At 42.8% G+C, this 25,323-nt stretch overlaps 1 protein-coding gene across 1 annotated transcript in view; it reads left to right on the top strand.

Annotated features, from left to right (window-relative positions):
* Positions 1–19,668, top strand: part of LOC116437360 (homer protein homolog 1-like) — a 285,610-nt gene extending 265,942 nt beyond the window's left edge. The window contains exon 9 of the mRNA XM_032095030.1: positions 19,480–19,668. Coding sequence (XP_031950921.1) covers positions 19,480–19,668 — 189 coding nt within the window. The remainder of the gene's footprint in view (positions 1–19,479) is intronic.
* Positions 19,669–25,323: the final 5,655 nt, after the last annotated feature.

Genomic DNA, 25,323 nt, shown 5'->3' with positions numbered 1-25,323 from the left:
CCCACATAGGAATCTCTGATCTGTAACATAACTTCTACCACACTCTTACATACAAAATTTACACGATTAACTTTCCCACTTTTTACATAAGGCTCAGTCCACAGTTCTTGCACAGAAAGACAACTGATGTCTGTGGCATCGACGGTAGTGTTGACACTGATTCACGTCTGCGTGCTCGCCTCCTTGTTCCTGGAGTCGATTCCTGCTTGTTTCTGGACTTGATAAGGTTTCACGTTTTTTGCTGGAATCCACTTCGGTCCTTCACCTGTTGAGACACAAGCATACCCTTTGCCCCAAGTTATTAGTTGAAATGGACTTTCAATCTTTCTGGTCTCTAAATCTTTGATCAAGACTAAAGGATTTTCTCTCAATTTTGCCTGAGTACTATTTGAAAAATGCCTGATAATTGGTGGAGTAGGTTTTGCAAAGGAGCTATTCAAGAAGTTTAAAACGTACAAAGCTGTGTTCAACTGCATCTGAGGCGTAGCCTCTGCTTCCCCCCTTTTCTGTTTATCTGAAAGGGATTTTAAGGTATAGTGTGTTCTTTCAATGATAGCTTGGCCTGTAGAAGAATTAGGAATGCCAAATATATGGCAAACACCCAAATTTTTCAAAAATGTGCTAAGGGTTCGTCCTCTGTAAGCTGGACCATTATCTGTTTTAATTTCCTGAGGAACACCCAATGCTGCAAATGCTTGCAAAAAATGTCGACATGCATGTTTCGCTGTTTCGCCTACATATAGGGAAGCAAAGACTGCATCTGAAAAGGTGTCCACAGATACATGTGTGAGAAATGAGACAACTCTTAAAAAGATTAATTTATTGAAAACACAAAAATTGAAAAATTACAGAAATCAGAAAAATATAAAAATTTGGGATCCTATGGCTCAGTAGATGGTATGCCCCAGGAGCGCAGGGATATGAGATCTTCTGGCTGAGACAGCACTAGACCTCAGGTAGAGAAAAAGAACTTGCAGTGCTGGGTTGACTTTAAAAAATTACTAAAAGCCCCTTAAAAGGGGTAAGGCTTTTAATGCCCAGCACCGATGTCTCCCACAGCTAGTCTGGAGAGAGCAAGAGGGGAAGAGAGAAAAGGCCCCGCCTCTCGGCTTCGTCCTTTTTATAGTTTTTGCTCCGCCCACAGTCCGCCCACAGCCCACCCCTTCGGTCCAAGGCGATTGGTGCTTTCCCTTTGATGGATCATCTCCGTCCACCAATGGCTCATCGTTGTCAAGGGGGGTGGTATCAGTTAGAGTTAAGGGAATACAATACCTTCATTAAAATTCAGGTATTCAGGTTGGCATGGGACTTGCCTGCAGAGTAATGGCCGTGGCTAAAAATAGCTGCTGGCTATTAAGACTGGGTGGGGTTTTGGCCTTGGAATCAAAATGCAAGTGAAACACTTACAAAAAGTATTAAAATACATCCAACACACCTCAAAACACTTGTAAAAGTATATAGTAAACACAGGAAAGGTAACTCTTATGGTGTACCAGTGGTTTGAAGCTTGAAAAGGGGCAAGTTTGTGATTTTTTACTGGGAAAATTTTAACTGGGAAGGGTGCAACTCTATTAATAAACTTTAAACAAATGGAAACATTGATAATGGAACTGGATTTTTGTACCTGGGCTGATGGGTTAATTGTAACATTCAATTTAAAAATAATTAACTCAAAATTAATTACTTAAAGAACTTAATATGCAAAGACCAAGCACAAATAGGGATTTCATGTATGACACATGAATATTTTTAAATCTCCCAAAAGATGGGTATTTTGTAACATCTGTGTAGTGGTTTGGTCCAAAATACTCATTACTGTTTATCTTCTGTGAGATAAGAATTAGGAGAAACGCAAAGCAGGCACCAAACTTGAAAGAATATAAAGAAGTTTATTAACAGACCTAAAAGGAGAAAAAAAAAAATTATACCACACTTTCAGAACTCTTCTCCTCCCCCTACCTTCCTCCCTTCTCCCACTGACAATGTAAAAAGACAACCCTTGAGATGTTCAGTCAGTTTACCACTTCCATAGTAACCTTGTTCAGTCCATTTAGGAAGAGAAGTCTCTCTTGCCCATGCTATGAAAACATTATCACAACGAGACAGCCGCCCACTTCCAAATAACTCTGTTCAGTCCATTTAGGAAGAGGAGTCTCTCTGCTCGCATGTGACTCCCTTCCCCCGACTTGCAGCTTTTCCCACAACTGCTTTCGAGGGTCCACTCTTGAAGTTTTTTGGGGTACAATTTTAAGGTTGAGCCGTTCAGAAACAAAAGTTCTCTTGACCCATCTCTGGGAGCATTTCATCTCTAAGAACAGAGGCCCTTCTCCTTCCCTGGGAGCAAAGGGTCTTCCTCATCTTCATCTTTAGGACTATCTCTGGGAGCATCTCTAGGAACTGAGGTTTTCTCCTTTCCCATTTGGAGCAAAAGTCCTCATCGCTTCCATCTCTCCCTGTTCAAACTTCTCATGAAATTACAGCTGCATCAGCATCTGCCTATCTCAGGGCAGGTGCTTTTGCTCACAAGTTGAACTGAACGCTCCACCCCCCGTATCTTCATGAAATTACAACGGGATACTCTGACATATCATAGCTTCACAACAGAATTTCAGCTTTAAGCATGTCCTCTTTCTCTTCCCTCAGGTTTTCAGCTCTTCACAGCACTAAAAGGGTTAATCTTACCTCGGCCTTGCAGCTGGAATGTGGCTTATCGAAGTGGAGGGGGGGGGGGGGGAGCCGAGCCGCTCAGGCTGCCCACAGCCCGGGTGGGGGGGGGGGGGGGGGGTTCCGCGGGTGGAACAGGGCCCATTGGCTCCAGGATGGCCGTGGCCCGACCCGGCCTGGCCTGAGCAGGGCCTGGGCCAGGCCCACTGGCCCCCTCACGGGGCCTGCAGCCACCTGTCCCAGCACCAGAAACAAGAGAGATAGAGCCTCTGCCTTGGAGTTTCCTATTCTTAAGTGTGCATCACAGAGGCGGTCACAACCTTAAGTGCCTTAAAGAATTGTCCATATTCAAACTAGCCATCTGATAGGTTCTGTTAGGTCCCAGAGGAAGCTGTAAGCACCCCTTGGCAAGGACATCACTTCTGGGACTATGCTTGCTGACCTATGACATTCTGTCTGCCATAATTTCAGGCTCTGCAATCCTCTTGGATTGACTGCTCCTGTGGATACAGGGGGCTGCACAAGCTCACAGTCTGGACAGGCACTTATGATGGCCTTCGCTTGATCTTTAGAAATGCAAAATGTCCACATCAGTGCTTGTGTGTTCTGATGAAAAAATGCATGACTCAGTTTTGCTTGCTCAAAAATGTTCAGCAAAGTGTTTGAAATGACCATGGTCAATTTGTCTGCTTGTGCATTTCCTTCTACCAAAAATCCCAGAAGAGAAGTGTGTGCTCTGATGTGGGAAATAAAATATTTGTGTTCTGTATGATCTAATAATTTTTTCAGACACAAAAGATAAGAACACAGATTCTTATTATCAATTTCTTTCCAAAATGATCCTTCTATTCATTTAATTATATTTGCCACGTAAGCTGAATCTGTAATTAGATTGAATGGTTCTTGAAACAAATGAAATGCTCGAACGACTGCTGCTCATTCCACAATCTGGGTGAGCCTTGTATTATCTGAATATCTGATTCCCATTCTTTTGTAGTTGCATTCTGCCATGTTATCACTGACTTCTGTGTTTTCCCGGAACGATCCGTAAATAACGTTATTGCATCTAATGGCACTTCACTTATCATGGGTTTTTCTCTAAAGCCTATTTTTGCTTGTAGCAGTTTGTGGCTTGGAAAATGAATTGAGCAAACACCTGAGTAATCTAACAATGCAACCTTGCAAATCATCTGATTTTTGCATTGCCCAATCAAAATATTTCTTTTTCAAAGGCAGATAGATTGTCATGAAATCCTTGCCTGCCATTGTTAGTAACCTTGCTCTAGCTCTGATTATAATTTAAGCTGCCATTTCTAAAGTTGTGAAAATTGTTTTAGGGGATCTGTAGGGCAGAAAAATCCACTCTAATATTAATAAAGGATCTCGCTGTGACGAGTCCCATTGAAATATGAGACCATACAGTTGCATATTTTCTCCTAACACTGCAAGGAAAAATAGTTGGCTCAGTATAAAGCGATGTGCTTGTCTCTGTTGAAGAGCTTTAGCAATCTTTCCAAGAGCTTCTTGAGCTTCAGGTGAGAGGGTTCTAGGCGAATTGATATCACAGTCTCCCCTCAAGAGACTAAAAATTGGTGCAAGTTCATCATTTGTGATTCCCAAGATTGGTCTGATCCAGTTGATCTCTCCCAAAAGATGTTGTAGATCTTGCAGATTTTTAACTTGAGTTCTGACTTGTATCTTCTGTGGTCTTATTGCTTGCTCCGTAAGTCTCCATCCTAAATATCTCCACGGTGAATTTTCTTGAATTTTTGAAGTAGAGATTTCCAATCCGGCATTTTGGACTTCTGTAATCACACTGTCACGAGCTTCTTGTAGCCCTTGTTGTGTGGACGCTGCAATGAGCAAATCATCCATATAATGAATAATTATTGCTTGTGGATATTTCTTTCGCGCTGGATATAAGGCTCGTGCCACAAACCATTGACAAATGGTTGGAGAATTTTTGAGACCTTATGGAAGAACAACCCAATGATATCTTTGCAGAGGTTTTTGTCTGTTGATACTTGGGACAGAAAATGCAAATCGAGGAGCATCCTCTGGATGAAGTGGGATGTTGAAGAAACAATCTTTGAGATCAATGATTACAAGTGGCCAATCTCTCGGAATCATCGAGAGAGATGGAAGTCCAAGTTGAAGTGGTCCCATTTCTTCAATGACCTCATTAATCTTTCTGAGGTCATGGAGCAATCTCCATGAACCGGAGGTTTTCTTGCGAATCTCGAATACTGGAGAATTCCAGGGACTATTGGTTGGTTTTATGTGGCCTTTTTGCAATTGTTCTTTAACAAGACTCTTGAGAGCACTCAATTTCTTCTCTTCCAGGGGCCACTGGTCCACCCATACAAGTTCGCCTGTTTTCCAGGTTAATTTCAAGGTGGTGAGTGCTGCAGCAATCCCTATTAAAAATCTACTTCTATTTTTGTTCCCCATTGTGATAAGATGTCTCTTCCCCATACTGTGATGGGCTTCTGCACAATGAAAGGACGAATGATTGTTGTCTTTCCTTCTGGTGCTGAAACAACAATTGCATGCTCACTCTGCAGGCATAGGGTATTTCCTCCAGTACCTGAAAGTGAGTTCAAAGGTGCCCTCAAGCACCATTCTTTGGGCCAAAAGAGATAAGAGATGACTGTAACATCTGCACCAGTGTCCAACATGCCCCTGATTGAGATTGTCTTGTCTCCACATGTTAAGCTACAAATGAGCACAGGTCGATCACGGCCTATCTGCTTCATCCAACTGGCATGAATATCCACATCCTCAATGTCAACTGAAGCTTGTTGATCGGTCACTGGCATGATCTGTTCTGTTGCATAAGATGGTAAAGCAATAGCTGTGGCTATTGGAGTATTTTCTGGAATAACCAGTGGAGGACGTAAAGGCTGAGCCAAAACTGTTAGCTCTTCATTTTGATCTGCTGAAACAATTGATGGATAAACAATGAGCCCTATGATGCTACATCTTTCCTTGCCTACAATTAAAAAGTCTTGTCTCTTCCAAGATGTTCCAGTGACCCCTGTGGGTATCACTGCATGATTTTCATTCATAAAACATACTAATTTGGAAGTTGCCAATTCGCATTGCACCCCTGGTGGTAGCAATTCTGGGTCACTGGGAAATCTACAGATGGTCTGGCTGACAGAGTTTGAGTGACCTTCTCTGATAACTGCGTTCCCTGTGGGATTACGGGTTGAGCCGTCGCCATCACTTGTGTCGTAGCGTGTTGGCGTCCCGCACTCCTTTTCAAGTTTCCCGGAAGTGATAAAAGATTCCCACCCACATCTGTTCTGGTGCGACATTGATTGGCATGATGCTTTCCTCTTCTACATCTTGGACAGAGGCCTGACGTTTTCACATTTTTTTCAGGCCCTGGACAATACTTTTTCATGTGTCCATATTTTCCGCATTTAAAGCATGGTCTCCCAGTGAATTCTGCAGCCATCACTTCTGTGGAGTTACTTCGTTGCAGATTGGAACGAAGCGCTGCTACTTGCTCTTTAAGAAGTTTTCCAAGTTCTTGTCCAAAAGCATTTTCTTGAACTGTTGCAACATGCTGAGGTGTACCCACCTTACTGCATGCTTCTATCATTTCGGCTATGGTCGCTTGACCAGGTATAGCACTGATTATACGTTTGCACTCTGCATTAGCCTTTGCAAAAGCAAGACCTTGTAGCAGATATGGTTTTGCCGCTTCATCACTAACTTGTCTGTCCAAGGCTTGCTTTAGACGATCAACGAATGAGGTAAAACTTTCAGCAGGACCTTGCTTTATTTCTGTGTAAACGCCTTCTGGGGTTCCAGTTGGTGGAATTTGTAAGATTGCTTTTTGCGCTGCTTCTTTGATATCTATAAGCACATTTCGAGGCAAAACCACTGCCTGATCTTCTGGTCTAGCATGAGGTTTGTCACCAGCCAATTGCTCTAATGTGAGAGCTGCCTGTGGTCCTCCTGTATATTTTTCTCTCAGCTCACAAAGTGCTCTTCTCACATCCCATAGCAGGAGTTGTGCATCTGTAAGTATTGTTGAGGCAATACTTCTACAGTCAAAAGGTACCAAATCATAATCGTTAAATGTGCCTCTCAAAAGTTGTTTGAAGTATGGACTTCCCAGTCCATGATTCTTTACTGCATCCATTAAATCTTTGATAACTTGATGATCCATAGGTTGCCATACAGGAGGATTTTGATTGTGTCTGGTATATGTAACCGGCATTACAATACTATCTGTTTCGGCCATAGTAAAATATCTGTCTTTAAGTCCTCTTTTCCTAATACTTGACCAGTCTGTTGTAGCAGACGTATCTCTTGAAACATATCTGTCAGGTGAAACCATGTCCATACCAGCATTTCGTGAACTTGCAGCTTGATTGGACTGCAGGGATGCAGGTTCTTCTTCACCGAAGAATCCATTCATTCTATCTTCTTCTCCCCCTCCTGGATGAGGAATAGGGGACGGTATTCGTGGCTGTGCACTGTAAGGTAATAAACGAGGAGTGGCTGAACCTGCCATCGCAGGTGGCTTTGATCTGGACACTGAAGGAAAGGGTACAGTGGATCTGGACAGGGAACTGCCACCATGCGGGATGGGTGAGGGCTGGGGACCCAGTGCATCAACCTCTTGAGGTAGATAATCTCTTGCACATTCTCTGAGTCGGAAGTAAAGATGATGAACAAAGTCATCTGAAAGCTAAAAGCGATGGTGGAAAAATGAGGGATCAGATGCCTGTTGTTGTGGAATTCGAAGCTTTGAAGAAGGCATACGAGAAGTTGGAGTTGTACTGCTCACTGTAAAAAAATGAGATGAAGCTTGAGAAGATATAGGAATGCCTTCTGAAGCTGTGATGGTCACCATATCCTCCCCACTGAGGTCCTGAACAGGCACTTGAGGATGAAAAAGTCCCATAAAATCAGCTGAACGTCCCTGAGAAGTTCGAGAAGAATGTGCATGAAGTGGAATGTCTCTCTCCGAGACCTCACTTTCAATAGGGATAATACGTGGTTCGTCCTGTTGTGATGGAAGAGGTGCCAGTATATATTTGAAAAAGTCCTCTTTCTCTTCTGGAGATAAAATCGATTTTGTTTCGCTGAAACCGTGTGGGAGATGTGGTTTAACATCATGTGATTGTCGTGATAATTCTCTGAGTGGTGTTGTCAGAGGGATGACAGGGGGTACATGCGATGGTGACACGGTAGTTGCTGAAATGTCTCAGCTGTATGCCCTCGGCCGTGGCTGCGGTGCAGACACGGGCTGTGTTGACACAGAGCTGGTTTTAGTTGTAGCTGCTGAAGGCTTGTACGATGGAGCTGCAGTAGCCGATGGAATTGCAGGGCTGGCTGGAGGTGCTGTGCCCACCGGCCACGCCGGCGTAGCAGCTGAGGCGTCCGTGCCTGGCAGACGTGCGGGGATAGCAGCCAGGACCAGGGGTGGGGCAGGGGTAGTAGAAACGCTGGGGCCGAGGACTGGGAGCGCGGCTTGGCTGGAGCCAGGGGCGTGGCTGATGCCCTGGCCAGGGCTGGGGGCAGGGCTAGGAGCAGCTCGAGTAGCGAGCGGTGTTGCCGGGGTAACTGCGGTATCTGAGGACGGGTGGCTTATGCCGCGCCGCGCAGGCGTGGAAGTGAGGTCTCCCGAAAGCGGAAGTAAAGCTGGGTCAGCAGCGGCGGGAGTGATGACGTCAGAAGCAGGCGTCGCTGCCGCCGCCGCGGCGGGCAGTTCAAACATGAAAGCGGCTGCGAATCCGTGCTGCGTGGGGGTAGCGGGAGAGCTAGATGGAAGCTCCGGGACCGCCCCTGGCCGCACGCATGGTTCATCTGATGGGAGGACCCCGGGTTCGGGAGGTACGGACCTGCCCCTGACTTGCGCTGTAACGGGCGGTTCGGGCAAGATGGAAACCACGTCCTCCGAGGCAGACTCCGTCTTCAGGGAGATGGTCAGGGACCTCCCGTCTCCCCCCCCGGCATGCGCGCGTGAAGGGAACTCTAAAATTGCCGTATCATGCTCCTCCGTCAGACCGATCAAAAGTTTTAATTTTGAGTCCGACAAAAATTCCAGTTCCGCTTCCGGAATGGCCGCACTCTCCCTGCCGCCTGCGGTGCCTGCAGGAACTCATAATCGCTTTTGCTAAGAACCTCGGGGACTTTCGCACGAATATCACATTTTCTGCCCGTCTCTGAGAGTGGGAAGGGTTCGAGCGGGGGTTTAGAATCTCCCGCTGCTTTTACGGGTGTCAGCGAAGTCTCCGCGGGAGTTTTAAACATCTCCTCTTCGTCAGAAGCAGGAGGTGCCAGCTCTATAAGCGTTTCATAAATTACTCTAGCTGGTGGTATTAATTTCTGAGCCGTTTCATCTCTTAGACTCGTGTAATGGTATAGAATAGAATTAATATTCTCCCAAAAAGATGGTAAATACAAATCTCCAATTACTGCATCAGGAAACTCTTTTCACCCAGGACAGCAAACAACGTATTTCTTTTTTAGATGCTGGTAAGGGATGGTTATGAACTAGGTTTTCAAAACTATGTATTATATTTGCCTCCGCTTGGGACAGAACTGCACCCATAATTTGCTTCTTGGTCTAGTTTTGGACAGCTTACCGTGTTTTTGATAGATGTTATCGGCTCGTGAAATCCCAGTCCGAGTTCCGTCCAGCAGTCCACAGCTCCTCCTCCCCCCTGTCGACCGAGGTTAGGAGATCCTGGAGTTTCAGGGCCAACCCCGGGGTTTTCTTTTCTTCTCTTTCTGGTCGCGCACTGCTGTCTAAAACATTCTGGGTTGCTTCGTTCTGATGAGGCCGAACACGGGGCACCAAATGACACTGAACTGTGCCATAAATCAAGTCCCTCCTGATGGGAGAGAATTTTCTAAAAGTCCTTGCAAGGAGTTTCAAAGATAAACCGAGAATTTTCCTTGATTTTCAGTGCTTCCAGATAGTTGTTTATTAAGTCTTATTAGAGGAACAGAGCCACTAGAGTGACCCAGGTACAGCATAGAGCACAGAAAGCAGGAGAGAAGTCTCTAATTATCAAGATTTACACAGCCTTTTAAAGATATTTGCACCAATAGTTACTAAAAACGTACATTATTTTCACTTTCCTACCAATTATTCAGTAACATGGCCAGGAACTGCGGAATTCTCTATCCAGTCATTCCAAACTACTTTTACTGCAGAACATGGAGTAGTAGAAGAAGGAGAAGAAGGTTTAGAGAACAACAACAATCCTCCATTTTGATATTTTTTACTCTTATCTATTTACTACAAAGAGAAGCCCAAAACCTCTAAATTTTTCACCCTGTGACAATCTTACATAATAGTCTATCACCTAATTCACACCACTGTATTTTCTAGTTCTTGTCTGATCGTTGGTAATTTTTTTCCAAGGTTGGAGGTTAAAACAGTGTTGTTCGGGGGGTAAGAACCCTTAAAAACAGGCAGAGAAATATTCTCGGCACTCTGGGTTCCTACATTCCTTGAATCTCATTTTCTCATTTTAACTACAGAATAAAAAATATAAGAACAAAATGAGTTTATTCATTTTTCCCTCAAGTCAAATTATTTGGGAAAAGTATGTTATTATAGTGGTTTTTTAAAGAATGTTTTGATTACACCTGAGCTTGCCTAATCCATTATTCCAAAAATTGTTGCTGGCTTTAGACTAAGCATGGGAGTTTTCGGATGAAAAGGAACTCATCTGAGATACTCAAAAGGAAGATTATAATGAAAGTTGTGTGTTGGGGTCCCTCCCCCTGCCATGGAGCCCTGGGAGAGGGGCCCTGGGGGGGAGGCACGGGGTTTCCCTGCCCCTGGTCAGTCTCATTTCCCATTGGTTGGTTTGTGTTCTCTGGTGTGGCCAAGGACCCTTGGGTCCCGTGACTGCGGCGTTCCTGAGCTGAGCCCCGGCCATGCGGCTGGAGAAATAAACACCTCTGAAACATCTACCACGAATCTGTCCATATATACTTCGCTTTCCACGAGACTCCTGGTTTGATATATGCTTGTTGCAGTAATCCCCACTGCAACAAACTGGTGGGGGAATGCGAGCAAGATACCGATCCCTGAGGAAGATTCGTGAGTAAAATAACCACTCTAGACCTCTCTCTTCTCATCTTGGTTTGGATATTCTCTCTGGACTATGGAAGAATCGTGGGAAATGGGGCTCTCTGAGCCACAGAAAGAAATGTACCTAGAAGTTAAAGGAGTCCTTGAACAACAAAACAAAAAAGTAATGGAACCAGGAGATCTAGACCTTTTTTTTAACTGGCTTTTCAAAAATTTCTCCTATATTTCTCGAGACTTACTTCTTGATATTGAACCTCCTGGATCTTGTCAGGGGTGTTTTTGGGACGAAATCTTGTGGGAGATGAAAGATCAAACAGAACATGCATTAGTGATTGAACCCTTGCGTGGATCCCTCGTGGTCAGTGAAGCTATTCAGGAGCATTTATATGGTCCTATTACCCCTAAAGCAAAGGATGGCCATAGTCCCGCGGCCGAGGCCGGGCAGCCGCCATCCCTGTGGCACAAGCCGGCGGAGGTGCCTGCGCTGGATGCGCCCGGCCCCCTCGGGAGCGTGCGCCTTATGGCAGACCCCATCCCTGTCTCGGGGTCCCCGGCCACGCGGCCGCGAGTGAGGGAGCGATGCCTCAGGCGCCGCGGGTGCCGTGGGCCACGAGCAGCCAGGAACTGGGCATCAGCGTGGAAGCCCGCTCTGAGCACACGGCTCGGAGAGCCCTGCAGGGGGAGAAGCGGTGGTTTCCACAGCGACATGAGAAGCCGCGCGGCGCAGCGCCGAGCCGAAACGGGGCCGCACTCAAAGCAGCGTGGAGTTTGCGGAACGGAACCACTCGGAGGGCGCGGAGCCAGCGGCGATGGCAACGCGGGGCCGCGCAGAGCCCAGACGCGCCAGAGCAGCGCTGCTCGCAGGGCGCAGAGCAGCCGCAATGCGGGACCAGCAGCCACAACAAACTCGCAAGCACGTGATAGGAGGAGTTGTAGCCACGAAAGTCACAGGAACTGTGAAATGGTACAATGTAAAAAACAACTATGGACTTATAACACGAGATAATACAGGGGGAGATCTATTCATCCATAGAACTGCCATTAAAAGGAATAACCCTAAAAATTACCTGCAAAGTGTAGGAGATGGGGAAGTTGTACAATTTGATATAGTGCAAGGAAAGAAGGGTTTACAAGCAGCAAATGTTACTGGGCCTGGAGGTATTCCAGTCAAAGGCAGCCGTTATGCACAAAATTATAAACAATATCCATCCCAGAAATTTCCCTACCCACAGCCTACTTTCCCCTTTTACTCTATACCCAATATGAACCCTTTCCTAAGTTTACCCTATCCCCAGTTTATTCCTAATCTGTTTTTCACCCCATGGCTTCCCTATACAATTCCATTTCCCTACAATTCCTCTCCGATGCCGAGGGGGGGATGAAAAGGGGGAGGGAAGAAATTAAACCCTCTCCTGCCTCAGTTTCCCCACAAAGCATGCCCAGAGAGTTCTGTCTCCCTTCTGTCAGCCCTAAGATGTTCCACAGAATCTGTTTGGACATTTAAAGACTCAGGAGGGTGGCTTGTTTTGTCTTGAAACTGTTCTTGTTATGTTTATCCAGTTGTTTTCATTCTCCTTTTATTAAAATAAAACGGGTGAGATGTTGGGGTCCCTCCCCCTGCCATGGAGCCCTGGGAGAGGGGCCCTGGGGGGGAGGCACGGGGTTTCCCTGCCCCTGGTCAGTCTCATTTCCCATTGGTTGGTTTGTGTTCCCTGGTGTGGCCAAGGACCCTTGGGTCCCGTGACTGCGGCGTTCCTGAGCTGAGCCCGGCCATGCGGCTGGAGAAATAGACACCTCTGAAACATCTACCACGAATCTGTCCATATATACTTCGCTTTCCACGAGACTCCTGGTTTGATATATGTGTGTTGCAGTAATCCCCGCTGCAACTGTTGTGAATTATTCTAGCAGTAGCACATGCAATAATTTCAGTGTAAGATTACATGAAAAGGAAAAATGAGCTGAGAACTAGCTGTCCTTAAAATTATGAGAGACTAGTAAGAGATGAAACATGTTTTAGAATTAGAAAATGCTAAGGTTTTTTCATAAATTGCACTTTAAATAGTCAGTAGCTTCTTTTTTTGTATATTTATTTCTTTAGTAACAAAATGGATATGTTATTTCTATATTTCCTTATGTCACATTGTAGGTGATCAGTTTCTGAAAATGGTTCTATATGATTCTCTTAAAATAAATTTATAGCTGTATTAGGATCCAATTTAGAAGTTGCCTTTCTTTAGCTTAAAGCTTATTACTGACCTGATGCAGCCCATCTAAAAGATCTTAAATTCTTGCTTTGATAATACTGGCTTTCTCTGAGCCACTTCACCCTACATCTGTGACATTGGAAAAACGGTGTTTTCTTCTGCAGCTCCAGACTAACAATCTCATATCTGTTCACTTAGTTGACTCATCATCTGTTTTCAGGGTGTTTGTCTCTAGAGTCCATATCTGGTTTTCTCACTTTTTTCTTCTGCTTTATTTTTTCCTCTTGTGTTTGCAGATGGATCATGTAACTCTAAAATATTTTTAATATAGCCTGTATGAAAAACTCTATGCAAAGAAATTATTATTTCAAGGTGTGTTACATTTCTGACACACTCATATCAGGGAATTAATTAGAAATCCATCTTTGACAAATTCCAGTGCTATCACTATGAAGTGTATTAGGGCCCTTTTACTTAATAATTTCATTAGCAATCTAGAGAAGACTTATTAATGAGTCATCATCAGTGTGATTCTCACAGTAAGTCATGATACCTTTATTACTGTAGTTGATTCCTAAATATAGCTGTTGTGTATGGTTTGAATATTTTATTTGTATGCTTGCACTGAATTCCACAAAATATTATTACAGTGCAAACAACAAATGTGTTAATAATTTATTTCTTTTCTAAACCAAAACAATGTATGACAAATTACTGTCCTTGCTGTAAGAAAATATTGAAAAACCAGTGTAAAATAAAACTTATAAAGGGCCTGAATGTATCACAAGAGTTAGTTTATTGTTAGATGAGATTAATTGCAAATAAAGTTAAATGACACAACTAGGGCAATAGATTATATCATATGGACATGTCTCCCCATCAAGAAATAACAATTTTGAGGTACACTGACTTGTAATAGGAAACTGGACATGAACTTGTAATGCAATACTATTGCAAAAAATAGTAATACTAATCTACAGTAAGCACGTGTAAGGATCAAATGTAAAATTTGGGAAGAAGTGTTTTCCAGAAATTAAAAGCAACAGATCATGGCATATTTCAGTTATTTTTGCTTCCCATAAGTTATTAAAGGTGTTAAGTACAGATTAGGGAAAATAAAACAGAAGGAAGTATGCGAGAAAGTATATCTGAGGAAGCATTTGGGGAAGGTAAATGTATATGGATTAGGAAAGAGATATCAACAATGGAATATAAATAAAGTACACAAGCTGGAAGTTTAAACAAAGTAAGGGAACTCCTGATTTGAAGAGAGGAATAACAATGGAGAGTTAAAGGGAAACACCTTATGCTGAATATAGATAGAAGTTCATACATCTTACATAAAGCTTTTGGTTTTACCTGGGTGCTCCCACCTAACAGCTCACAGCAGAACAATTACTCAGTTAAAGAGCATCTGAGGAGGGCCTAAAAGATAATGTTCAGTGCTAGGTACAGGCCAATGGGCTACTCTTCAGTCCCAGATCTCATGAAACAAAATCATATAGAATCATAGAATGGTTTGGGTTGGAAGGGACCTTAAAGATCATCTAGTTCCAACCCCCCTACCACGGGCAGGGACACCTTCCACTAGATCAAGTTGTTCAGAGCTCCATCCAACATGGCCTTGAACACCTCCAGGGATGGGGCATCCACAACTTCTCTGGGCAACCTGTTCCAGTGCCTCACCACCCTCCCAGCAAAGAATTTCTTCCTGATATCTAATCTAACCCTACCCTCTTTCAGTTTAAAGCCATTCCCCCTTGTCCCACACATGCCCTTGTGAAAAGTCCCTCTCCAGCTTTCTTGTAGGCCCCCTTTAGGTACTGGAAGGCTGCTAGAAGGTCTCCCCGGAGAGAGGAGACAATGGGGTTTTTTCCAAAGTGATCCCTTCCATCACTGGCTTTCCTACTTACCAAAATTAGTTATCTCTGGGGTAAGAGCAGTGTCAAGGAGACTTCCTAGAGCACACACATTTGGTGAGTAGAGGAGGAGCAGTTACAGGAGAAGCAGGAAGCATGAACTAATGGGGAAAAACAGCAATTGATTTGGTGTGAGCTAAAGAAACAACTGTGTCATTCCTGCAGAGCTGAGAGGACCCTGAATTTCCCTTTTCTTCCTGTACTGTAGTCACTCAGTCTCAGAGGGTCTTGAACCTGTCATTTATACTGGGTAGTACTTGGTATTATTTGGAGGGCAGGAGTAGACACAATGAAGGAGAGTCTGCAGAGTGTATGGACTGGATTATGATTAGTTAGCTTATTCGTCTATAGTAATGGTGGGGTAGTTAGTCCTTACATAAGCATGTATGTATTTTAATTTATATTGTTTCTACAAATGCTCTTTTCAGTTGCCTTCCTTTAATGCTTTGGCACCTATATTACTGTATTGGGTTGACCCTGAGTTGATGGACAGCCTTTAAGACCAATTACGCTTCTCACAATTTACATACTTAAACCGCACAGAAAGGCGGGACTTCCCCTTTTGTCGGAGGTGGCCTGCTGGAAGGTGGGGGGGGCTCCGAGCCTCCCGGCCCCACAGGGCTGGGCCGGGGCCACTGCCCCTTTCCCCCTTTCCCAACACTGCGGCATGGACCCTGGATCACTGCGGGGGGACTGTCCCAGAGCCGCAGGCAGCTAAAACCAGCCATGGACTGCCACAGCTAAACCCATCCAGCGCAGCTTCTGGGGACAGGCGGGTCCCTCTCCTCTCCATGCGGAGCCGGCGGAGTCAACGGGAGCCGGCAGAGCCTCCTGTCTGCAGCCAGCACACTTCGTGCTGAACTGAAGAGGACACCACACAGCCAGCAGCACAGAGGGAGCGAGGCTTTTTCCCCACCGTAAAGCCTGAACAAGAACACCCTTCAACATGGTGGCTTCAGAGTCAGGGAGAAAGAGAAGTGAGTCACGTGGGACGGAGCTGAGCATGGCGACGGGAGAAAAGAGGGCGGCGCCGCAATTCTGGCGCGCAGCTTAAAAGAAACCTTCTTGCATGCCGTGGTAAGAAACTGTAATACCACAAACTGTTTGTCTCTTTAATCCATTTGAAGAACATGGGGGGATGGAGAATCGTCGTGTGGCCTGTGAAGATTGTGAAGAGTGCCTATGCCAGGCTATATAGAAGTAGTAAGAGGCTGTTAGAGACTTGTGGCGAAGAAAAGCCTTTGTGTGCAGGCCAAAATAACTTATCCTTAAAACGATTAATAACCCCATGTGATGGCCCATGTTTTGCAGTGTGAAGGAACTGTGAGATTTTTCATGGGAGAGATGTTCTACACCCAGCAGATTGTTTGTTTCCGGGCGGATCTGCTGTTAGTGGCAGTTTGGGAACCACGTGTAATTGAAGGAAAACCCTTTTTTCCTTAAGCATAAGAGAGAGACTTTTCAAGAACTGGAACACTGACTAACATCCCATGTTCTGTTATCCCTTGTGTGAGCTGGGTAAAAGGAGAGAAGTGCGGGGGGGGGGGGGGGGGGGTTTTGCTTTAATTTTGTTTTTTTATTTTCTCTTTACTTTTAATTCTATTAGTAATAAAACTCTTTCATTGTACTGCAACTGTTTAAGGTTTGTGCCTGCTTTGCCTTTCTCCTAATTCTTATCTCACAGAAGGAAAATAAGTAAGTAATGAATATTTTGAACCAAAACCACTACATTTAATTGGTGTTTCTGCCTGGTTTCGAACTCAACCCGCTACAATTACTCAGTGTTAAACAGATTAATTCTTCTCTTGATCCTGGCATGAAGGGATGATTCCTGCTTTCATCTGCACTGTCTAAAACAAGTGGCCAAAAATCTGTAATTTTTGGCTATTTGCTTATTACCACAGGCCTAGGCCCTAGGGTATATCACCGTGTCCCACAGCCACAGGGAGGAGAAGGAGAGAAGATCCAGCAAGCAGGAATTGTGCAGCAAGATTGATTTATTTAATTATTTTACAAACTCTTTTATAGACTTTTTCTTCATAGTCTAATTGGACAAAGGATCAGCCACCCCTTGGAGTGATTGGCTAAAATCCTAAAACATCCATTGTCAAAATATTTTTCTACTATACTATAAACAAGACTTTTCAAGGTTGCAGGTGTTTGGTTGTTTATATAACTCTGCTACCTCTTCTGTGAGAGAGAAAAGTATCTCACGGACTTAGAAAATAGCAAGAAAATCCTTGCTAGCAGCATTTTTGTATCCACATTTGCTCATTTACAAACAAGAAGTAAGGGAGGTATTCCATTTCAGCTTGGATGTAACCCTTTGTGCCAGTTTGGACAAATTTGGAGGAAAATATCCTCTGATAGAAGGCAGGTTAAAACCATCCCTCCCCCACCAGGTTCAGGAAAAAATAAATTTTCCTCTAAGGAAAGTGAAAGAGAGAAAAACTATTTATTTAACGAACACGCTGGAAAAGGATAATAATGCTAAATAATAAAACCTCTTGCTGTGGAGAGAAAACCTGGGAAAATTTCAGAGTCCTTCCGTAGGTAGCCTCTCCCCTCCTCCTCGGAGCTGGGATGGGGTGGGCCCTCCTCCGGGGCCTTGATGAAAAAATCCTCCCGATGTGCTCTGATGTTGAAACAGTCTAGAAAAGAAGAAGAAAAGAAAAAAAAGCCGAAGTTCCAGGAAAACAAAGTTCAACTCACTGTCTCCTTCCAGGGAAAAAGGAGCTGGAAAAAACTGGCTGGGAAAAAAAGGCCGAAAGCTGGCTGAAGAGCAAGCAGGGTGCTTCCCTCTGCTCTCGCTTGCTGCCGCAGCTGAACGCAGAGAGCCGTCTCTATCTCAGTGTCCTTGAAACAAACTGCTTTTAAAAGTTTTTGCTCTTCCCCCTCTCAGGCTCAGTTTAAAGGCACAGAAAAGCACAAAATTAATTTCTGGGCATGGGGCAGCGATAGGTGATACACATCATAAAGTCACCCCAAGACACCCTTGAATGCACAAGCAATTGCAGCTATGAGATCAGGTCCCTGAGGCTCTGCCTTCTCCACCTGCACCGCCACTGGGTTTTTCCCCCTTCAGAGACTGGGAGCTGACACCCATCCATCCTCTGGCCAGGGGTGCAGCTGCCATCACATGCCTCACAGATGGAAAGGCGACAGACTGACACAAAGCTGCCATTTTATACCTCTTACCCTTGACTGCCCAAATACATATTCTATATGGCTCAGGTTGTTTCTTATGGTTAGCCGAGATCTCCTCAATGTAAACATGAATGTATTCATTAGCTTTGAGGGAGACAGAAGAATTGTAAAAATTGTAGTGGGAGAGTGGGAGGGCAGAAAGAAAGCTCATGCTGGGAGGAATGACTGCTGCCAAATTGTCCAACCTATGGCTATGTGAAACTAGTTGCTGTAAAAACTCAGAGCAGGCCCGTTAAAGCTTTGTGACCCAAAGCCACTGTAAAGGTAAGTGGTGTTTAAAAATGTTAATGTATGTAAATATAATTTCACTATGCATATTTCCAGAGAATGACTGTGCAGGGTGCATGATATACTAAATATGCTGTCCCTATGAGAGTATTTTTCATAGTTGAAATTATGAAATTCAGCATGGATTTGAGACACACAATGAATGAGACAAATAACAACAATATGCTATTCCAGACCCACATGGCCGCTACATTAGTAATTTGATAAAAGACTGTTTTGGACAAAGCAGAGAGAAGCTTTGACCTCCCTCCCATCATGTGCAAGCCAAACTAGTTAGGAGTCCCTGGAGGCAGCTCTCCCCTCCTACTGGCTGGTTCAAGCGGGCTTTTCTTCCTTATGAATGAGAGCTGAGGTTGCTTAGGGTCAGATCCCCTCAGCTATGTGTAACATGATGCTACTTCGCCTTTCTACCCAGTGAACAGGAAGAGCTTGTCTGTACAGCACTAGTGGCTTGTGTGCTTTCCCTGCTCTCACAGCTGCACTACTGCAGAGCTTGCACGTGGGAGCTCTGAGGCACAATGCAATGAGACAAGACATTCAGCTTGCACTTGCTGCTTTAAATTTGTTGCAATCGATTTCACTTTGACATCAGTCTTGCTAGTTTATGTTTTAGTCTTAATTTTCAGAGTGAAAAGGACTGTATTGTGGGACAGGAGTAAGGTAGTATTCCTGCATCTATAAAGCAGTATTCTTCATGAGCTTCTATATGGGACCATTTAATGAGGACTGTGTACTTGAGCAATTCATGTAGTCTAAATACGAGAATACTTGAACTTAGGTAAACCTTTGAGAAGCTTTTTTTAGTAGGTGGCATATTTCTGAATGATAGAATTGATAGCTGAATATCATCACATCCATTTTGCACCGATTAAATTTTATCCCTGTTCAAAAGTTTCTGTCCTTCAGATGAATTGCTGAAAAAAATGGAGAAAACCATAGCACATACAGAATCTTAATAACAATTTGGATTCTGGTTTTGTCTTAGTGAAACTGAAAAGGGTGACAGTCACAAATTGTTTCAAAAACCAGTTGACAAAAATAACACATGAATACCAGCAGGAGGTTATACTGTTTTCTGTTTGCAAACAACACATTAACTTTTTATGTATTTTCTCTGAAGGAAGTAGAAATTCGAAACAAAGACCTGGAAGACCAGCTGTCTGATCTAGAGCAACGTCTGGAGAAAAGTCAGAATGAGCAAGAAACTTTTCGCAATAACTTGAAGACACTTTTAGAAATTCTTGATGGAAAAATATTTGAACTAACAGAATTACGAGATAATTTGGCCAAGCTAACAGAATGCAGCTAAAGAAAATGGGATTTCAGTGCCAATCAGGTTAAAGATGCACTGTCTCTCTTCATAGGACTATGATGGGCTCTGCATCAAAATTGCACAAAATTAGAAAATGCTCCTCTGAGAGGGCTTGTTTTAAATTTGAGTCATATTTAAATGTAAAATTTAGAACTCAGTTTGTAGTTAGTCAAAGAAAAAAAAACAACAAACTTGAATTACAAATTACCTCCTTGTACATTATTGGCCATAGATAACTTAAAAGATAACAGTAACGGAATGCAATCCTTTTCTAATTATCAGTGATGGAAGAATTAGTAGCGTAACAGGTCAAACCTCTTTTTTTGTGATAGGTACAGTATAGGTTATCTGCCATTTTATTTATTTAAGATATTTAATTGCTGTGTTTTGTGCAAGAACTTAGTGATGACAGCCCTGTATTTTATTGTCCTTAATAATTTCTCAGGATACTTTCCACTGTGGATTAGCAATGCCGTTACCAATTTATTCTTGCCAGGAGTGAGAGAGAGTTGCATCTTTAACTGAAAAAAAAAAATTGCTATAACTGCTTGTATAAAGTTCTTCCTTTTGGGGTTTTTTGGTTAGCTGGTTGGTTGTTTGTTTGGTTAGTTTTTTCTTGGGTTTTTCTTGTTTATATACTTGTTTATATATATGCTGGAAGATACTGTATTTTTTTATGGAGCTTACTTTGGTGTTCTGCAATATTATCCAATGTAAGGTTTACTTTTTCATATGAATTATATGTAATTAGAGTGAGATACTATCTTCCACTTAACTATATTTTGAAGCCAACCAATGATGGCAGGTGAGTCCCCCAGGAAAAAGTCAAAAACCCCCTGAGAATTCTAAATATAAAATTTGACATGTACAGATAACAAGAAATAGCCAGTTGTTTGTTTTCTGGCCATGATACATGTATCGACTATCTATGTTCAATTAACCTGTTCTGCAAGAGAGTTTTCCAGCATGTCACATAAATTTCAGGTTTTTTGAATAATGACTTATGGGGAGCATTGTTTATTACAGATTGCATTAAGGGCACAGATCTACTGCAAGGGATTACTCGTACACTGAACTTTTCCAGGCAAGAAAACTGTTTCTAGAAGTTCTGTTGTCATAACAAATTGAAATGTAGACATGTTTACTCTTTTATGGGCCTTTATATCACATCGTTATCCAAACTACACCAGTCAGTATTCTGAAGTGTTAACTAAATGTTTAAAAGCGGGAAATCAATTCTCCTCAGTGAGCAGGTTTTAAAGTTGTTTTGATGTAATTTGAACAGTTTTGACAAACATGCATTTCTTTATATAATAGATTTCTTTAAAAAAAACCACTTTGAAAGGTAAGCCAGGTGTCATGTTTCTTGCATCAAAGTACTTTCTTGACATAAATTGCTTGTAATGTTGAAGAGGGCTTTTTTAAAATGTATGAATGACTGTCAGACTTCAAAGTTGAAAGATGCGCTGACCTTTGTTTGCTCCCTAAATTAATTTGAAAGTTAAACATGAAATCTAGTTGCTTATTAAATTTATACAACATAGTTTTCTCCACTTAGAGATTGCTATTTAAAACTAGAAAATATAAGGGTTTTTTTAATGTATGTACTGTGTGTATATACAATATAATGCACACAAGTTCTCATTTATATCAGAAATGCATGCTTTATTTCTAAAATACTGGGGTTTTTTTTCTTTACCAGTAATTTATCAGGTGCCCTCTGACTAGTCAGGAAAATGGTTTAAGGCAAATGCTAAACCATGATGTATTATACTGTATGCAATGTACACAATGTTTACTTTTTCTCCATATTTTTAGGGTATTTTCTCAACTACTTTATTTATTAAAGGGGTGGAGGAGCTTGGTTCATTGTTGAAAACTTTGTGGTGAGATACATGTTTTTCATTTGATGGATTTTAGATGGTGGTCCAGATGAGCAGATACAACTAGTTTTTAATTTACATGGGGATGTTTGGGCCTGATTTTCCTGTCACTTGCACTACTGTAAAACAGATGTGTTCTTGAAGTGATGTCAGCAACATTCAGTTGGCATAACAGCCGTGGAAGTACAAGGAGAATCTGTCCTGTTAATTCTCAGTGGACATAATAAGGATGAAGAATGAATAAAACCACAGAAAGTTGATGACAGACTAAATGTAATATTATTTTTAATGATATTATTATTTCAATTTTTAATTATATGTTGTCATTTACATGTGGGAAAATACTGGACAGAAATATTTCACTTAAATTTTGTGAATATGTGCGGTGCATTAGTATTTCTATGTATACGTACACACGTATGTATGTACAGAACATGGAAAATTTTAGATGTCCACATTTTTAATATTTTCCTAATGAAATTAAATTTAAAATTGGAAATTGATATTTGAGAATTTTTTTCTCAATAGATATGCTTCCTTTCCTTTTTTAAAATAATACAGTTACTGAGGGCTGCACCTTTGAATTCCCAAATAGTTGTCAAACATAAACATGGGATAAGGTGGACATACGTGCACATATAAATAAAATCCTATTGCTAAGAATATTTTTAATGTTTATTTACAGTAGGTGAGTATTTAGAAATTGCAACCCAAAGTTCATACTTAGGTGGCTATACCTACTGTATCCTCTCCACTTCTGGTTTAAGATAAAAGTTTGCCTGTTTGAAACATTTCCCAGAGATGGGTATTGTGCATTTTATCTACTTTTGCTGAAACTATGGGAATATGTATACCAGAAAATAGTGTTGAGTGCTATAGCCTGAAAACATGACTGTGAACTTGCACAGAAGAGCAGTCACATCATGTGTAACTTGTTAAATGGCAACTACAGTCATGTAAAAATAAAATAATTACTAAAAAACTAACAAAAATGCAAAAAAATCAATAAGAAAAATAAAAAATACACCTTTTACCTTGCTGTTCTCTGGAGAATGTACCTTTACTCTTTACTGTGACTTATTCATAATCCATATGCCTCAAAGATCCAGAAAATGTATTTTTCTATGTGGAGTAAGTAAAATATGTTAATTAATCTGTTTTTCTTACAAACTGGGAATTCCTTTTCCTGCCTAATATATCCAGGAAAGAGGAGAACAAAATGGACTGATAATGTAGAAGTGCTCTTTTAAGATCTCTTAGAAAATAATTTTTCAGGTATAATAAATATATAAAGGACTAAACCATATGCAACACAAGTATCTTTTAATGCTATTGGTAGCATTTCCAGGATAATCCCTTTAAAGAAAACCATGCAACAATGTGTCAATTAAAGATTAATATTTTGGGCTGTGTCTTTTCAGTTGTCAGTTGTGGAAGGTTTCTGATTTCTGCTCATTTTTCTACTGGTTAAGGACTAACTTCATATTTATCTTTAGTAAGGGGGTAAACCTCAATTTTTTTTTTCATCTTTTATATTCTGTACTGAAGTGGCTACTGAACAATGCTCTCTGAACATTGTATTCATTAGGAGGTTCATTTCAAAGCCAAAATCAAAGCCTTTTTCAGAAATACTGCATGGAAAAAGGAATGGAAAACTGCTGCAGACCTTAACTCTGCAGAACTGTGGATGTTGATCAAACCACTTAATTTAGTTGATTACAGAAATCTTGGATCTTGAGGCCAAATATAAATCTGATTAGAGATTAGGTCTGAGTGTTGAAAGACAATTTAAAAAAAACACAATCAACCATCAAGAAACTCCATCTAAATGCATGTAGTTCAGTGTCAGTAACTGGACATGCCAGTTAAGTGCACAGCTGTACATTGATTTTTTTCAGAGAATGAACACGACTCTACAAAGCAATGTTTATATTATATTGCTTACATTTTCTAAATAATGCTGCATATGTGCACTACCTCTGAATGGTGCTAAGTAGAGAGCTTATCACGGAATAATAGCATGTTTTTAAAAATTCTCTATTTTTGCTTAGTAGCATTAGTTCCTTGTTATACTCCACTTACTTCAGAAAAGTAGGAATAATTTTCCCCATTATGTTAAATGTTTGGGAATGAGAAACAGAGTTTTGTGTTAGGTCCTGGAGTCAGTTCAATTCGTCTCCACTGTTCAGGCCATGCAACATAGCCAGAGAGCAGGTGTGAGTGTTTATATTAAAAGACCTTCAATACCTGTTGGGGTCTCCCCCCCCGCCATGGAGCCCTGGGAGATGGGCCCTGGGGGGGAGACACAGGGTTTCCCTGCCCCTGGTCAGCCTCATTTCCCGATTGGTTGGTTTGTGTTCCCCGGTGGCCAAGGTCCCTGGGGTCCCGTGACTGGAGGGTTCCTGAGGAGAGCCCGGCCATGTGGCTGGAGAAATAAACACCTCTGAAACATCTACCACGAATCTGTCCATATATACTTCCTTTCCACGGGACTCCTGGTTTGATATATGCTTGTTACAGTAATCCCCGCTGTAACAAACTGGTGGAGGAATGCGAGCAAGATACCGATCCCTGAGGAAGATTCGTGAGTAAAATAACCACTCTAGACCTCTCTCTTCCCATCTTGGTTTGGATATTCTCTCTGGACTATGGAAGAATCGTGGGAAATGGGGCTCTCTGAGCCACAGAAAAAAATGTATCTAGAAGTAAAAGGAATCCTTGAACAATAAAACAAAAAAGTAATGCAACCGGGAGATCTAGAACATTTTTTCATCTGACTTTTCAAAAGGTTCTCCTATATTTCTCGAGACTTACTTTTTGATATCGAACCTCCTGAATCTTGTGAGGGGTGTTTCTGGGACGAGATATGGGATAAAGTAAGGGATCAAAGAGAAGCTTTCTGTGCATACCTTATAATCAGGGAAGCTCTTGAGGAGCATTTGTATCGTCCCATTACCCCTAAAGCAGAAGATCATACTTATCCTGTGGCCGAGGCCGCACGGCCGCCATCCCGGGAGCACATGACTGCAGCCATGCCGGTGGAGGTGCCTGTGCTGGATGCGCCCGGCCCCCTCGGGAGCGCGTGCCTTATGGCAGACCCCATCCCTGTCTCGGGGTCCCCGGCCACGCGACCGCGAGTGAGAGAGCGATGCCGCAGGCGCCGCGGGTGTCGTGGGCCACGAGCAGCCAGGAACCGGGCATCGGCGTGGCAGGCCGCTCTGAGCGACTGGCTCGGAGAGCCTTGCGGAGGGAGAAGTGGCAGTTTCCACAGCGACACGAGAAGCCGCGCAGCACAGCGCCGAGCCGAAACGGGGCCACACTCAAAGCAGCGTGGAGTTTGCGGAGCAGAACCGCTCACAGGGCACGGAGCCAGCGGGGATGGCAACGCGGGGCAGCGCAGAGCCCAGACACGCGCCAGAGCAGCGCCCCTCGGAGGGCGCGGAGCAGCCGCAATGCGGGGGCCCGGCTGAGACGTCGGAGTTGGCGAGGCGGCGGCCACGCGGAACCAGCAGCCACGACAAACACGCAAGCACGTGATAGGAGGAGTTGTAGCCACGAAAGTCACAGGAACTGTGAAATGGTACAATGTAAAAAACAACTATGGATTTATAACACGAGATGATACAGGGGGAGATCTATTCATCCATAGAACTGCCATTAAAAGGAATAACCCTAAAAATTACCTGCAAAGTGTAGGAGATGGGGAAGTTGTACAATTTGATATAGTGCAAGGAAAGAAGGGTTTACAAGCAGCAAATGTTACTGGGCC

This window comes from Corvus moneduloides, chromosome W, assembly GCF_009650955.1.
Source record: "Corvus moneduloides isolate bCorMon1 chromosome W, bCorMon1.pri, whole genome shotgun sequence".
Classification (NCBI taxonomy): domain Eukaryota; kingdom Metazoa; phylum Chordata; class Aves; order Passeriformes; family Corvidae; genus Corvus; species Corvus moneduloides.
Note: the sequence above shows the minus strand (reverse complement) of the source record. Positions and strands in the feature narration are given on the sequence as shown.